The sequence below is a fragment of the Myotis brandtii genome, unplaced genomic scaffold (assembly GCF_000412655.1).
Source record: "Myotis brandtii unplaced genomic scaffold, ASM41265v1 scaffold253, whole genome shotgun sequence".
Taxonomy (NCBI): domain Eukaryota; kingdom Metazoa; phylum Chordata; class Mammalia; order Chiroptera; family Vespertilionidae; genus Myotis; species Myotis brandtii.
Window position 1 is genome coordinate 188,058 of NW_005359590.1, and position 16,346 is coordinate 204,403.

The window sequence follows — 16,346 nt, forward strand, 5'->3', positions numbered from 1 at the left end:
GGCACAGGCTGGGCTGAGGGACCCCCCCCCCAGTGCACAAATTTTTGTGCACCGGGCCTCTAGTTATATATAAAGCCCTAATATGCAAGTATACTGAATGGCAGAGCACTGACCATCAGAGGGCACGAGCAGAACACGGTTGGCAGCAGGTGGCAGAGCACAGAACATGGTGGGTGTCGGTCACAGCGGGATGGTGGAGCAGGTGAGCGGGGGTGCCAGACCAAGGTGGGGTGGCAGTCGCTGTCATCGAGGCAAGCCTCTGGTGGTTACTGAAAATTCTTTGCTCCCACATGCCAGGGTCCTGCCCGGTGCTTACACCTGCTGCCAGTACCGGCCCCACTTGTACCCACTGCTGGTGCTGGAACCGCCACTTGCACCCACTGCCAGCGTCCGGCGCCATTCCCGATCACTTGGCGCTGTCAGTGGGTGCGAGCAGCTGCCAGCCCTGATCGTCCCTGAGGGCTTCTCCACCTCCCACTGCTCCTGAGGGGCAATTGGGGACGGCAGCCACCGCTTGCACCTGCTGCTGGCCACGGCCCCACTTGCATCTACTGCCAGTGCTGGAGCCGCTGCTCACACCCACTGCCGGTGCTGACTACGCTTGTATCCGCTGCTGGCTCCAGCCCCAATCGATCCGTGCCATCAGCGAGTGCGAGCAGGGCCCGGCACCATCAGTGCATGGGAGTGGCGTTGGCAGCAGGAGCGGGGCTGCTAGCAGACAGGGTACCGGGGCCGCAGTGGGAGGGGTCGGGAAGGGGTGCGGAGGATGGGCCAAGACCTGCCCCTGTGCCCACTGCAGCCTTGTGGCCCACAGTTCCTTTCAAAGTGCACGAATTTGTGCACTGGGCCCCTAGTAAGTCAATAACAGAAGATATAAACCTCTTGGATTCCAAGAAATGTTTTTTCCAGCAGTCTACACTCCAGTCCTGTATTAGGATTTGTTAGTACTTTCTGAGATAAATTTAAATTATCAAAGGCAATAAAATATTCAAAGTGATATCTTTTTTAAACTATTGAATAGCTTGTGCCTTTGATCACCTATAAAAGACAAATCCTATTAGCACTTCTATGAGTCAAATATTAGCTGATGAATTCAGCCCCGATGTTCCTCTCAGAATGTCAGATGTTGACATTGTATGGACTCTGAGTCCAGTCTTCTAGGAACTAAGCCAAGTTGAACCAAATGAGTAGTAAGCCTTCAGGATTGGATGGAAAGTTACCCACCCTCTGGAAATGAATAATCAGCAGACTTCCTATTTGTGCGCATTCTGTAATTGTGTGCATGGTTTATGTGATCTGATAACACTTCTCAGCTACTTTGAGTTAGTATATTCTGTATCAGATATTAAGTTGAAATTGGTAGACATTATTTGGGATTTGTAAGTAACTTAAAAAGATGATTTTGTTTTGAGGAGTGAATTCCTTGATTTTCAGTGTTAGCTATGTCACAGGAATATCCATTTGCCAACTTTTTATCAGAAGTTTTGTTTCTTTTTAAAAAATATATTTTTATTGATTTCAGAGAGGAAGAGGGAGAGAGAGAGAGAAACATTAATGATGAGAGAATCATTGATCGGCTGCCTCCTGCATGCCCCACACTGGGGATGGAGCCCGCAACTCCAGGCAGGCATGTGATCTCCTGGTTCATGGGTCAATGCTCAACCATTGGGCCAAAGTCAAGAAGTTTATTTTCTAAATGTTTTGCCTACTTGGTCAATCCATCTGCTCTAGTTAGTCATTGAAGCCTTAAAAGTTTGCTGAAACTCTCCCCAGAATTTTATTCTGCTGCAGACCTTTGCCTTCAAGATTGCTTGAAATCTACCTCACAGTAGTCCTCTTACTAGTGCAGGTCACTTATCTCTGAGGTGGGAAAGATACTGAGGGAACGCAGTAAATGCAGTCCCCATGTGACACCTCATTTCTCATTGCTCATCACTTCCCGATGAGACCTGGTATTTCCACTTTAATAATCTCTTTACCGCTCTAACCGGTTTGGCTCCGTGGATAGAGCATCGGCCTGCGTGCTGACTGAAGGGTCCCAGGTTCAATTCCGGTCAAGGGCATGTACCTTGGTTGCGGGCACATCCCTACTAGGGGGGGTGCAGGAGGTAGCTGATCGATGTTTCTAACTATCCCTCTCCCTTACTCTCTGTAAAAAAATCAATAAAATATATTAAAAAAATAATCATCTCTTTACTCCCTGTAGATGTACGGTCTGTCTTCTTTCTCACCCCTAAATATCTATTTTCGTGAGAATGTGTTAGTGCTGCTGGTATATATTAAATCGTTAATAAATGTTTCAGTGCTGTTACTCAAGCCCTAGGAATTTTCTAGCTTTCCTCTTCACTTTCCAGCTGTCCTCTCTCATCTCTAATGATCATCGTTACAACCTGGGGTTCTCTCGTAGCCTGGGCTCTCGTGTTTGGCTTCTCTTCAGGTTGTGCCTTAGGTCAGGTCCAGCTTGCAGAATATTGCAGTGCTGGTCTTGCTGCCAGGCCCTTGCTGCTTCTGATGCATTGTCCACAGTCCCATCATGATCCCCTCAGACAGCACTCTCACTGAGAGCCTGCATTTTCTATAGGACAGTTACTCTTAGCACATGTTGGAACTCCCCCCTCTCTCTCAAGACCCAGGTAAAACGTCACCTCTTCTTCAGAGCCTAAATCTTTCACATTTAAAGTTGGTGGCCTCTGTGGCATTTATCTGTTTAGCTCATTTGACTAATTGTGTCCCTCACTTGGACTATAAGCACCTCTAGGATGGGAATTCTTGCTTACTAGTTTTAAATTCCCAGGGCTAGCTTTATGCCTGGCATACGGTCAGTACTTGGAAAATGTTTATTCATCCACTTACTGATTGTGAACCTGAAGAGCAAAAAACTTCATTCACTTTGCCTCCTCTCCCTAATAAAGAAGGAACAAGAAGGCATGTTCTAAAAGCAAGGGAGGGGGTCCTCAGCTTTCTCAAAGCGGAAATTAAAAGGCATTTGGGGAGAGAGAGACCAAAAGGCTGGAGGATAAGGAGTTTTTAAGGAAAAAGATTGGGATTCTATGGTAAAATTATTATTTAAAGTCCTCCGTATTTCAGGAAATATGAGGGATACCATTATAGAGTTAATTTTTAAAACATTTAAGCATTCATTTTACTTGTTACACATTATTGCCAATAATATCTCATTAGAAACATTAGAAGATTTGTTTCAGGAATTGAAGAGGGAAACAGAAACTGAAACTTTGCTATTGTCAGTAGCTCAGTAAAGGAAAGAAACCTTGGCCTAAGACGACAACGTGCCCCTGGGAAAGAGGAAGGAGGCCGGTTAATTCTTGGAGTTTGTGGAAGGGGGACGGGGAGTAGCCGGTTGCCTTACGATAGCAGGAAGTCCTCTTCTCTCTCACAGTTTTCCAGCAGCATCTGCTCTCTTCCCCTCCAGTCCACACACTGCCGGTGCCACTGCTAGTAGTTCTCACGAAGCACCAACTGCAAACGCCTATGATCAGTGTAGTGAATACTGCTGGTGATACTCTTTGGGTGATTTTAGATTGGGTCACAGTCCGATTTGGAACCTACTGTTTATAATGTTTCTCTGTGGTGAATCAGAATTCTAAGACTAACAAAGGAATGTTTGGAACATAAGCAAAGGAATCCATCCTTTTTAGAAAGGAGAAAGCAGAGGCAGTCAGTTCAGTGTGATTCCCCATGTCTAGGGGAATCTCTGCCACATGTCTAGTTACATGGAAGCATGTTTTAATTCTGAAGTTAAGATAAAATGGATTTTTAAACATACGATTAAATTAACAAATCTTATCTATTTCTTGATGGTTTAAGAATAATTTCCTTGTTGGGATCAATGTTTTCTTAGAGTAATGGAACACTTTTAACATTTGCAGTATGAGGATTCATTCATTTATCAGCTGTTGTGTGCCAGGCACTGGGCTAGGTGCTAGAATTATAGGGTGGGGAAAAACACAGAGTTTATTCTTGTATTATTTATCAATTGTTATATTTCCCATACATACAACTGTAAACCTACGTTTGCCCCGTCCTGTATAAGGGTGATAGAAATAGACATTGTCCTTATCTTCTCAGAATTTATAATCTAGTACAGAAGACACCTCCCCCTCCTATGAACTAACAAAATGAATACAAATTTTAGTAAGTGATATCACAGTGTACTGAAATAGAGAATAATGAGGGACATATGAAGGCTCATTGCTAGGGTGTTTAAGAGGAAGGCTTCTCTGAGAACATGGAATTTAAACTGAAATTTGAGAGATGAGAGAAAATTAGACATTCAGAAGTGGAATAGCATGTTCAAAGCCATGGAGGCAGGAAAGAGCTTGCTTCTTAGTTCTTGGAATATGAAGGGGGTAAGTGTGGCTGAAGCAGAGAAGGAGTAGCACAGGGTAAATTTGGAGGAGTAGACGGGCTGTATTGTCTGGGGCTTTGTAGACGATGATAGGCATTTGGATTTTATTCTAAGTTCAGCTGGAAGCTGTGGAAGGATTTTCAGCCGGGGAATGACAAGCAAGTGTTGAATAGATCTTGGCTATTGTGTGGAAAGGACTGGGTGGAATCAAGGAGCCCCGTTAGGAGGCCGCTGCTGTGGTCATTGGAAGAGATGATGGCTTGAAATAGGGTGGTGCAGTGGAGATTATTGGAAGTGGAACTGAAGGGCTTGCTGATAAATAGAATCCATTACTTCTAGATTTCTCACTGGAGCAAATGGGTTGTTGAGTGCTATTTTGTAACCGTAGGGATAGGAAAAATTGGGTTAAGTTTGGAGATACTAAGTTTGAGAGGCCTGTGAGACATTCAGAGGGAGATGTGGGATAGACAGGAGGTTGTATAAGCTGGCGCTCTAAGCAGAAGGTTGGGCTGGAGAAAAGATGATGAGGGCAACATGCCATTTAAAGCCATGGGAATGGTTGAGGTATCTAGGGAGCCAGTGTAAGGAGAGAAGTGCATGGTTCCTAGAAGGTGGGAAGGCAGCAGAGCAGGTGGCAGGAAGACTTCAGATAAGTAGGAAGAGAGAGGCTTCCTTCATCATAACATGAAGGCAGGTGACCCGCGGGTACCATTGGAAGGAGGTTTGTGGATTTGGTTGGCATGTAGGTGAAATAGTTCCAGTCTGATGGCACCTGTATCCTCTGAGGTAGAATCCATGGTTGTCTACTGAGAAGGAGGATCCTCAGGAGTTGGAGGAGGGTTGAGGAGTTTGACATACAGTGGTGGACAGAGGAACAGAGTGGGGTTGCCCACTGATGTCTTGGACCCTGTTGACTATAAATTTATAGTAATTGTTTCAATCTGCCTGGTTGTGAAACGAAGGAGAAAAAATCTTCTAAGTTTGGTAGGTGAGTGACTAGGTGGTAGAGTAAATGGTGTGTGTGGGGGGTGCAGTGGAGTTTGAAAGTCTTATTTGGGCGGTTAGGAGGACACTGGCCCATGATGTCTGGTCTGGTCAGCTTGCATGACTCAGTTGGCAGTCGTGTCAGGCCAGCCTGCTTAGTTTTGTTACTCGTGCTCCAGGATTAGCGTGTTCTTTACCATCAGTAAAGACGGGCAAAAGACTCTTGAATATAGTAATAGTTATATTACCTAATTTGTGGTTCAAGAGGATTGTAAACAAAGGAAACAGCAGGAAGTGTCAACAATGTTAGCAAAATTAAAAAGTGTCTATTGACCAAAAATAAGACATGTGCCCAGAAAGCTTTTTTCCATACTTAAGATTTAAAGTGAAATGTTTGCTTACCAAAGATTATCTAACATAATATAAGCGTTGCTTCTGGTCTGTGGACGTTAAGAGAATACAAAACAAATTTTACATTTCCTTCTTGGTTAAAATTCTTTCTTAAATATGCCACTAGAACTAGCAGCCACTAAAATTAATATCTTGTCTTCTCTTCATTCCAAACTGTTACTAATGAGTTACTTACTTTTAAAATGTGGGTACTGCCCTAACCGGCTTGGCTCAGTGGATAGAGCATTGGCCTGTGGACTGAAGGGTCCCAGGTTTGATTCCGGTCAAGGGCACCAAAAAAAAAAAAAAAAAATGTGAGTACTTAAGAAAAACAAGTTATTTGGTTAATTTTCTGTTTACCAGTTTCTTGACTTTTTAAACAAAAGTTTTTGTTTAAATGAGAGCAAAAAGTTGCATTTTAGAAGGCTATATCAAGTAGTAATTGCTGTTGCTCTAGTAGGAAAAGGTTAAATATGGTGTTATCAGTAGTGTATCTCAGCCCAGCTGGTGTGGCTCAGTGGTTGAACGTTGACCTATGAAGCAGGAGGTCATGGTTTGATTCCCAGTCAGGGCACATGCCCGGGTTGAGGGTCCAATCACTGGGGGCGTGGAGGAGGCAGCCGATTAATGATTCTCATTAATGTTTCTCTCTTGCCCTCTCCCTTTCTCTCTGAAATCAATACAAATATATTTTTAAAAAAATTGTGTATCTCAGTAATTGTCAACTTTTCATCTCATGGCACATATAGACTAATTACTAAAATTCTGCGGCACACCAAAAAAAATATATATATATTTTTTGCTGATCTGACCAAAAAATCCCAGCGTATACTTTTGATTCATTCACACCGGATGGCTCAATTGTTGTGTGGCTGTTGTCATTTTTATTTGACAATCTAAGGGAAAAGAGGTTAGTGCCCCTGACTAAACAGCCAGGTATTGCATGTTTTAAAAATTCTTGCAGCACACCGGCTGAAAATTGCTGTTGTATCTCCTTTTGTCCTGCTCCTGTTTTCTGTCGTGCAAGCTAGCTGTCATTGTATAAAGAGGGGCATATAATATTTTCTCTATAGCAGGAAAAATTTTGAAATAGTTGTTTTCTATTGTGACTCGTGGAGCAGATGAACACTTTGACACCAAAAGCTATTTGGTAGTAACCAGTATACAACCAATATTTGTGTGCTCAGCCCCCGATGATGAATCCTACGCCTTCTGTTCCTTAAAACACAAACAATGTCTTTGTGGAATAAATATACAACCACTTCTTGAATTTGAGGAGCATTTTATCACAGTTTGAGGGAGATTTTTATTAATTCAGTTAATGTTTAGCCATTTGCAATTTTAATTATATGAATTTGAGTGCCTGTCAGATACTATTTTATGTGCAAGAGAGCACAGCATGATTGGCCCTATTAAGTAGGGGAGGAACACAGGAATAATTCTTTCCAGAATCCTGGCAAAATGTTTTGAAAAATTAGCATGTTTTACCAAAAGTTATTATAGAAGACATTTGTCTTCTCTGTTACACCATAATCTAAGTAATTCTTGACTTCTGAAAATTACTAAACAGGCTGAATTTATAAATAAATAATGAAATCCCTTTTTTTCCTCCCCTCACAAAGGAAAATAAACAAGAACTTCATAACAGTACAACATTTTTCCCTTCAGTTTTTCTTTCTGAAAATGTTTGTAGTTATGGTAGGTTGCTTCTGAAAAATCTAGAAACAATAATTTAAAATCACAGTATGCCAAATAAAAGAAAGTTACATGGTACCTGGAGCATAACTGAAAATCATAATATTGGAAAAATTAACTATTAGAATATGTTGCTGAGCATGATCTACCCTTGAATGCTTTCATAACGCTGATGGAAACAAGCCTACCTTGGTGATGTGTGCTAACTCCTACCATGGCAAGTGTCTGGCTGATGTTTTGTGTGTGTGTGTGTGTGTGTGTGTGTGTGTGTGTGTGTGTCCCCCATTCAGTTGTTTAATGTTATGTTTGAAACCAAGGCTGCCATTCCGAAAACGCAGAAATGTTTGTTTATTTTGAATATGGTTCGGGGCCCACATTGTGATGGGGAGGGGAGTTTTAACCAGTTAACTGCCACGATATTTTGAATTTAATTAAAAAAGGTCCACTGCTTGTGTCTATAGACGCTTATGGTGTACAAATGGTTAACATATATGAAAAGTAATTTCAACGTTTTAGAGTATGCAAATGCAGGGATGTCAATAATTATTCCTTTATAAATCCCAATACCACACAAGAAAAATAAACTACTGTTTAACTCATTAGTAGCATTTTCTTTTGCTTGCCATTATTTGTTCATAATTATTTGAGATGTCAATGTTCCTTTTAGAGTCAGCATGTTTTTATGCTTGTGGTTAGTCTGTAACTAGAGAAATAAGCAAATGTGTGTGTTGATATCTGAAATCTATTGTGTACACAGTGTTTATACAGGTTACAGTTGCATAGTGTGTTATGGTTTAACTTGCCACTGTAGTGACAAGTAGTGCTGTAACATGCTAGGTAACCTAAGTACTTTCAACAGCTATTGCACTGAAACATATTGCTTTACACACACACAATTTGTGCAGTTAAGTATTTTTGTTGTGCACTTAGGTGAATGGTTCTCAGTTGGTATAATATCATTTTTCTCAGGATTTTGGTCAGTTTAAACTTTGTTTTTGCTACCTCTGAGTAGAAAAGATATATTCTTGTGATATCCTGAGTGGAGCCATTTGTGGGACTTGATGTGGAGATACTATTAGCTTCAAAATAAGATATATAGTATAATACAAAGCTAGCACCAAAGAAAGAACTTTCTAGAACGTGGGAAAACATTGTCTTGCATATTTAAGAGAGCCCTGTCAAGTCTCTAAAAAGTTTTGAGGTGACATTGTGACACACTGACCCTCAGCTAAGAGTTAGTCATATTAAAGAATAATAATAATTGTAAATATGTTTAAGCTTAACAGGATCATCCCAGTCTGTTTAAGTAATCTAGCTTTCCCTTCTTAAAAAGAAAATTAAAAATACTGCTTGGTCTTGCCACCCCCTGCCTGCCCCTCCACCATCATTATTCTCCCCACTGTAACAAAATGCTCAGGAAAAGTTGTCTCTTCCTAGTTCTATTTCCTTACTGCTCAGCCATGGTCATTCAAACTTTCTTCATTTCCACTCCCACCTTAACTTTTCGCATGGTCTCATTTCCACTCATGCACACCCCTGCCCCAGCAGTTCTTCAAAATTATCAGTGATGATGAAACGTAAATCATTCCCTTCCTTAAAATCAAAGTAGTTTGGGCTGGGTCCAGGCATTCATATATTTGAAAAGTTGCTCAGATAATGCTTACGCGAAATAGGCTGAAAACCATTGCTCTAGTGCAGGGGTGGGCAAACTTTTTGACTCGAGGGCCACAATGGGTTCTTAAACTGGACCGGAGGGCCGGAACAAAAGCATGGATGGAGTGTTTGTGTGAACTAATATAAATTCAAAGTAAACATCATTACATAAAAGGGTACGGTCTTTTTTTTTTTTAGTTTTATTCATTTCAAACGGGCCGTAGTTTGCCCACGGCTGCTCTAGTGGCTTCTCCTGCACTCATACTAAAATCTAAACGACTCTGACCTTGCTCTGACGCCATCTCCTCTGTTCTTTCCCTCCTCTACCCTAGCCCTCTCGGCTTTCCTCAGAGATGATGGAGCTCGTTCTCATCACTCTCTGGCACTAGGACACAGTACCTGTTCAGTAGATAGCTGTTGAATTAATGAGTATTTTATGGACACTGTTGTTATTCTGTAATAGTGATCGCCCTGTAATAAATGCTGCGTAGGTTGCTGGCATTTTGAATCTTCAAAGAATGCTACTGAAAATTCTACTATTGGAACATCTGTCACAGTCTATTCCATTTTCCAGGACTGTAAATGCCTGATTTTCCCCGTTTCTGTCTCTTGGCATGTACACCATTGACATTTCCGATCTTTTCTGGTGTCCTGTTTCTGCTTTTGTTTTGTGTGATTTTTCTTTCCTATATTGTTATTTATCCACTATTTTCTATGGGTAAAAAAAGACTGATCTTGCCAGTGCTGCCAGTCAGTGAGAGACTCTCTTTCACTCTGTGGGTACACTACTCACAGGGTGTCTAGTACATCTTTGGATCATATGCCCGTTCTTGTCTCATTCTTGCTGTATGCAGCTACTAGCTACTCCTTTGGTGTGAAAACACCAGGCTGGTTGGACTTTAAAGGGAAGATGGCATCGGGGGAAGTATCTGTTTCTCAGGTCAGAGTTTGAAGCCTAATTGATGGAAAGTCGAGATTTTATTACGTCAGGGGCCCCACAGAGGTTTTCTGTAAAACTCCAGAGAGTGAATATTTTGGGCTTTGTGGGTACTGAGGTCTCTGTCACAACTACTCTGCCCTGCTGCTGTAGTGCGGAGCAGTCGATGATGACCAAAATATATTTCTCATATCCATTTGGTCTTCCATAATTGCTGGCTCTCAGTCCTGGGACTCTTGGAATTTCCCAAGTGTTGGGAGGTGTCTTTTGTTTTGTTAATAAATTGACTTTTGGAAAGCACCTAAGGATGGGGGCTGGTTGCCAGAAGACCCAACCATATAATTAGAAGATTGGAATTTTTTTTCTTTCTTTTTCCCTATTATAGTTGACATACAATATTATATTAGTTTCAGGTATACAGCATAATGATTAGACATTTATATAATTATATAACTTAGGAAACGAAGGGTTGGAACTTCCTTCATTTTTTATTTCAGAGAGGAAGGGAGAGAGCTAGAAACATCCATGATGAGAGAATCATTGATCAGCTGCTTCCTGCACGCCCCCCACTGGGTTTCGAGCCTGTATCCCGGGCACGTGCCTGACCAGGAATCAAACAGTGACCTCTTGATTCATAGGTTGATGCTCAACCATTGAGCCACGCCGGCTGGAAGGTCAGTTTGATTCCTGGAGGTTAGAGGGGCTGGAGGTTGAATCAGTCGCCAATGGGCAGCAATTTTAATCAATTGTGACTACATAATGAAGCCTCCATAAAAATCCACAAGCATGGGGTTGGGAAAGCTTCTGGTTTGGTGAACACGTGGAGCTGCAGGGAGAGTGGCAGCCTGGAGATGGTATGGGAGCTCTGCGCCCCTTCCCACATTCCTTGCCCTATGCGTCTTTCCATCTAGCTGTTCCTTAGTTACACAGTGAGCCAGTGATCTAGTAAGTAATGTGTTTTCACTGAGTACTGTAAGCCATTCTAAGAAATTAATCAAACCCAAGGGAGGGGGTCATGGGAACTTCTGGTTTATAGCCAGTCGTTGAGAAGAACAGGTGACAACCTGGACTTGCAATTAGCGTTTTGAGTTGGAGGAGGTTGCTAGTACCTCTCCTCTGCAGCCCTTCAGTCAGAAGTACATAATCTGGGCTTGCATCCAGTGTGGTGGGGCAAGTCTGGTAGGATTGAACTCTTAACCTGTGGAACCTGATGCTGTCTCCTGGTGGACAGCCTCAGAATTGAGTCGAATTCTTGAAAACCCTTCTGGTGTCTGTGAATCGTTTGCTTGTGTAGGACACCTCTCTCCCCCACCGGGGAATTGGATCTGGGAACCCAAGTCATCCTCAAATCATATAAGGGTCTAAAAAAATGTTCTTAGCTGGTGGGCCATCCAAAACTCATCCCTAACATAGTTTTGACTTGAAAAGTCCAATTCTTTTTTTTTTTTTTTTAATATGTTTTCATTGATTTCCGAGAGGAAGGGAGAGGGAGAGAGAGAGAGATAGAAACATCAATGATGAGAGAGAACCACCACCCGGCCACCCCCTGTACATCCCCTACTGGGGATGGAGCCTGCAACCAGGCACGTGCCCCTGACCAGATTCGAACCCGGGACCCTTCAGTCCACAGGCCAATGTCCTATCCACTGAGCCAAACCAGCTAGGGCTGAACATTCCAATTCTTGACTTACTGTTAAAATTCCTTTTAACACTCCACATTGTTGATGCTGTCTTTAAATTTTAAACTTTTGGTGTTGGTGACAAACGGCCTCTTTATGAAATTTATTTGTAACTTATTCCAAAGAGCTACTCAGCTCCTTATCATGCCGTGTCTTTGTCTCTGTGTTTCAGCACCTTACTGCTGGGCCACATTTGAGACTGCAGTTTAGTATGTCTTTACAGTATTGCCTTCTGTCCCGATACCGTTGTAAAACAGCACATTTTTGTCTGTTTGAATAAGCATTTCTTTCAAGCTTGTACAAATGCTGTTGAGGCTCCTCCCCCGCCACAGTTCACTGACTGCTGTGGGGGACAGGTCCTGAGGTCTCTGAGTTGGCTCTGCCTGAGTGTGGGTGGTCAGTCCCTTGCATGGCAGCCAGGAAGTACTGGGAATTTAATGGTCCTGAGAGCAACCCTCAACCCAGGAAGTGTAGGTTTTCGTTTTTTATATGCAAGTATGTTATTTTCCAGGGGTTTTTTTTTTTCCTTCCCCTGGAAGGCTTTGTTTGACTGTTCTTTTTTTTTTGAAGTATCATTTTCCCTGTTTTTGGTTCATAGTTTAACATGTCCAAAAAGTTGTCACTTTTATTGCTCCTTTAAAAACTAGCTGGCCCTGGCCACGTGTGGCTCAGTTGATTTGGGCATCAGCCGGTGCACCGCAAGGTCGTAAGTTTCATTCCTGTTTGGTATGTGTACAGGACACAGCCAATCCGTGTTTTGCTCTCATCCATCTTTCTCCCCCCGCCCCCTCCTCTCTCTAAAAATCAGTTAAGAAAAAAAAAAAAACTAGTTGGAGTTACATTTAGATTTTATGTGTATTTTGCTGATTTACTGTTAACAGCTGCCTTATTTGGGGTAGCCAAATCTTACGTAAATTATATTCTTTATTTGGTTTTATTTAATTGCATAGGGCTGTTAAATAGTTTAACAAATATTAACATTTCTGTTACACTTGTACCAAAATACATTGGGGGAAAAGTTAGCATGACTTTATAAATTACTTTTCTTGGAATATATTTGGGACATCATGTAGGTTTTTGTTTGTTTTTTCTCTTTCTCTTAGATTGTCCTGTTACTTGTGGGTGGTTTTTTTCCCCATGCTCTTCTTCCCCTAGGCTGTTGGTGTTGGCTCACTCTGGTCCCCTATCTTACTTTTCACCGCTCCTTACCCACCTCAACACACTGCTGCAGCTTCACTAACTTCAGCCTTCTCACCTACTTTATCATCAGAATATTGTCCATTCCTGAGGCTGGGCTCAGAACCCACCAACTCCACTTTATTATTTATTCTTTTGATTCCTGTCCCTCGGGTTCTCTCTGTTCCCTGAATGACGAGAGAGTATTGACTCTGTCACCCAGGAGTCCCCTGTTGTACCTCACTTAGGCATTATTAGTGGCCCAGGGTCTTCTTCTGCCTCAGCTACCTGTATACTGGCTTTCCTGGGCAGAGTGTGTGTTTTTCAGCTGGTAGTATTTCTTTTGTACCTATCCCATAATAGGAACTTAGTATTTAATTGTTTGTATTAAATACCCAATTATTTAGTTTTCTGCTTTTAAATTTCTCTCAAGGTAATCTTGGTGATTTTTTAATATTTTGTTTGTACTTTTTTATTAATAGATGTAAAAAAAGATTGGTCTGACCATGCTCTCTGGTGGGAAAAGAAGAGAACTTGGCTTCTTAAGACACATTGGACCTTGGATAAGTATGGCATTCAGGCGGATGCTAAGCTCCAGTTCACTCCCCAGCACAAACTGCTCCGACTGCAACTTCCCAACATGAAGTATGTGAAAGTGAAAGTGAATTTTTCTGATAGAGTCTTCAAAGCTGTTTCTGACATCTGTAAGACTTTTAGTAAGTATTCGATACATTCTTCCATGAAAGTATGAATTGTATGATATGACTGATGACTGACACTTAGCTTATCTCAAGGAGCAGGGGTTGGGGTGAGCTCTCTATGTATGTATATTTATGAAAGTTTTACTTTATTCTTTAAAGTTTTTATATTTAAGATAAAGAAATGTTGTGTAGATTCTTTCCTTTCTAGAAATATATCAGGTATTTATTATGTAATACATTCTGATGACGTATTTTTATGGGAAAGAGAAGAGGACAGGGAAGGAAACCGGTATTATTTTCAGAGGGATGTAGCTTTCGCAGTGTTTCCTTCACGTAAGTCACTATTTGATTTTAGCGATTCAGGCAGATTATGTCACTTCCCGCATTAAGGGCCTGACAAAGCTCCGAAGGAAATGGCTATGAGTGTTGTCTTCCTTAACCAGCCTACAATTTGAATACTCTTGTAGTAATTCTATTTATGCTTTCTGACATGAGATGTGGATTAATTTTGGCTGACCCAGTTATGTCATGTGACTAAAAGAATCCAGCCATCAGTGAAAATGTGAACTGTCATCTTTATCACTAGTTTATAACTATTGTGCTATAGATTAGAGTAGCAATTTTCAAACAGTGGGCCACAAGAATTTTTAAAACGTACAATACCTAACTGTTTAGTCAGGGGCACTGACTTCTTTTCCCTTAGATTGTCAAATAAAAAAATGACAACAGCCAAAACAACCATAGCTGTCTGGTGTGAATTAATCAAAATTATACCTATATTTTCTTGGTGTGCTGCAAAGTTTTAGTAATTAGTTTATGGGTGCTGTGAGATGAAAAAGGTTGAAAATCGCTGGCTTAGGGGGAGATACAGGTAGGTTGACATTACTATTTTGATCTAATGACTCTGAAATTATAATGGTTTTTATGTTAATGAAATTTTTAAGAAAAATTAAAATAACAGAAAAGTACAGGTTATTGTATAACACCTACTTCTAGAATTAATTATCTAGAATTAATAGTTTATATCATTTTGCCAAACTTTTTTAAAAAAAAAATATATTTTTATTGATTTCAGAGAGGAAGGGAGAGGGAGAGAGAGATAGATACATCAATGATGAGAGAGAACCATTGATCGGCTGCCTCCTACACGCCCCGTACTGGGGACCAAGCCCACAACCCGGGCATGTGCCCTTGACCAGAATCCAGCCTGGGAACTTTCAGTCTGCAGGCCAACACTCTATCCGCTGAGCCAAACCTGCTAGGGCCATTTTGACAAACTCTTAAGTCAAAATAATATAGGTAAAGTTTTGAGTTACATTCTCTTAATTTCCCTTCAAAAGCAACTACTATCGTAAATGTAATGTGTATCCTCTCAGCACTTTTAAAACTACATAAACACACACACACACACACACACACAAGCATGTATTTACATCTATGTGTAAATATATACCCCAAAATAATATATGGTAGTTACTTCCATTGCTGTGTGGGTATTTTCTTACACTGTTTTGAACATGTGTGCAGGAATTTCTCTTGCATGTTCAAGTAAAAAGTAGAATTGTTTTAAGTGTACACATAATTCATTTCAGAAGACTGTCAAATTGCTCTCCCAAGAGGTTCTGCCTATTTACATTCCAACCCACAATGTATGAAAACCCCTCGTTCCAAATCATCACTAACATTTGAATGTTGTCAGGTTTTAGTATTTGCTTCTCTGAGTGAAAAAACTACACAATTTCATTTTAGTTTATAAAGTTAAGTATGTTTTTATTGGCAATCTAATCTAAGTTTCTTCTATTTTAAATTACCTGTTTATTAATTTTAAAAAAATAGACAAATGATATAAACTTGATTTTTAGAGTAGTTTTAGGTTCACAGCAAAATTGAGGAGAAAGTACAGAATTTCCATTTACCCCCTATTCCCCTGTCAACATTCTCCACCAGAGTGGTACATTTGTTGCAACAGAGAAGCCTACATTGACACATCATTATTATCCAGAATCGGGGGCTTACATTAGATTTCCTTGGTGTTGTACAGTCTGTGGGTTTGGACAAATGTATAATGACATGTATCCATCATTACTGTATTATACAGAGTAGTTGCACTGCCCTCAAAATCTTGTGTTCTATTCTTCCCTTCCTTCCCCAGCCCTTGACAACCACTAATTTCTTCACTGTCTCCATAGTTTCGCCTTTTCCAAAATGTCTTACAGTTGGAATCATAGAGTATGTAGCTTTTTCAAATTGGTTTCTTTCACTTAGTAATATGCATTTAAGTTTTATTCATGTCTTTTCATGGCTTGATAGCTCATTTCTTTTTAGTACTAAAAAATATTCCAGCCCTGACCAGTGTGGCTTAGTTGGTTGAGCAACGTCCTTTGTACCAAGAGTTTTGATACCTGGTCAGGGCACGTGCCTGGATTTTGGGCTCTATCCCAGGGGGAGAGTGCAGGAGCCCACTGATCAAATATTTCTCTCTCATATCCGATGTTTCTCTCTCTCTCCTTCTTCCTTCCTCTCTCTCTCTAAAAATCTAAAAAAATCTACACTAATAAAAGAGAAACATGGTAATTAGCATACGACCGCTACCCTTCCCATTGGCTAATCAGCATATCCTTATGCAAATTAACTGTCAGCCAAGATGGCGGCCGGCAGCCATGCACTGAAGCGAGCAGGGAGGCTTGCTTGCTCCATTGATGGCGAACTCCAATGTTTCACGCCTGACTTGCCGGCCTCTCAGCTGCAACTCTAAGCAACTATGT

The 16,346-nt window shown here is 41.1% G+C and overlaps 1 protein-coding gene across 6 annotated transcripts in view; it reads left to right on the top strand.

Annotated features, from left to right (window-relative positions):
* Window positions 1-16,346, top strand: part of FERMT2 (fermitin family member 2) — a 67,523-nt gene that overhangs the window by 13,826 nt on the left and 37,351 nt on the right. For all 6 annotated transcript variants that reach the window (XM_014540987.1, XM_014540988.1, XM_014540990.1 and 3 more), the window contains exon 2: window positions 13,363-13,596. In XM_014540987.1, the coding sequence (XP_014396473.1) occupies window positions 13,363-13,596 (234 nt within the window). The remainder of the gene's footprint in view (window positions 1-13,362; window positions 13,597-16,346) is intronic.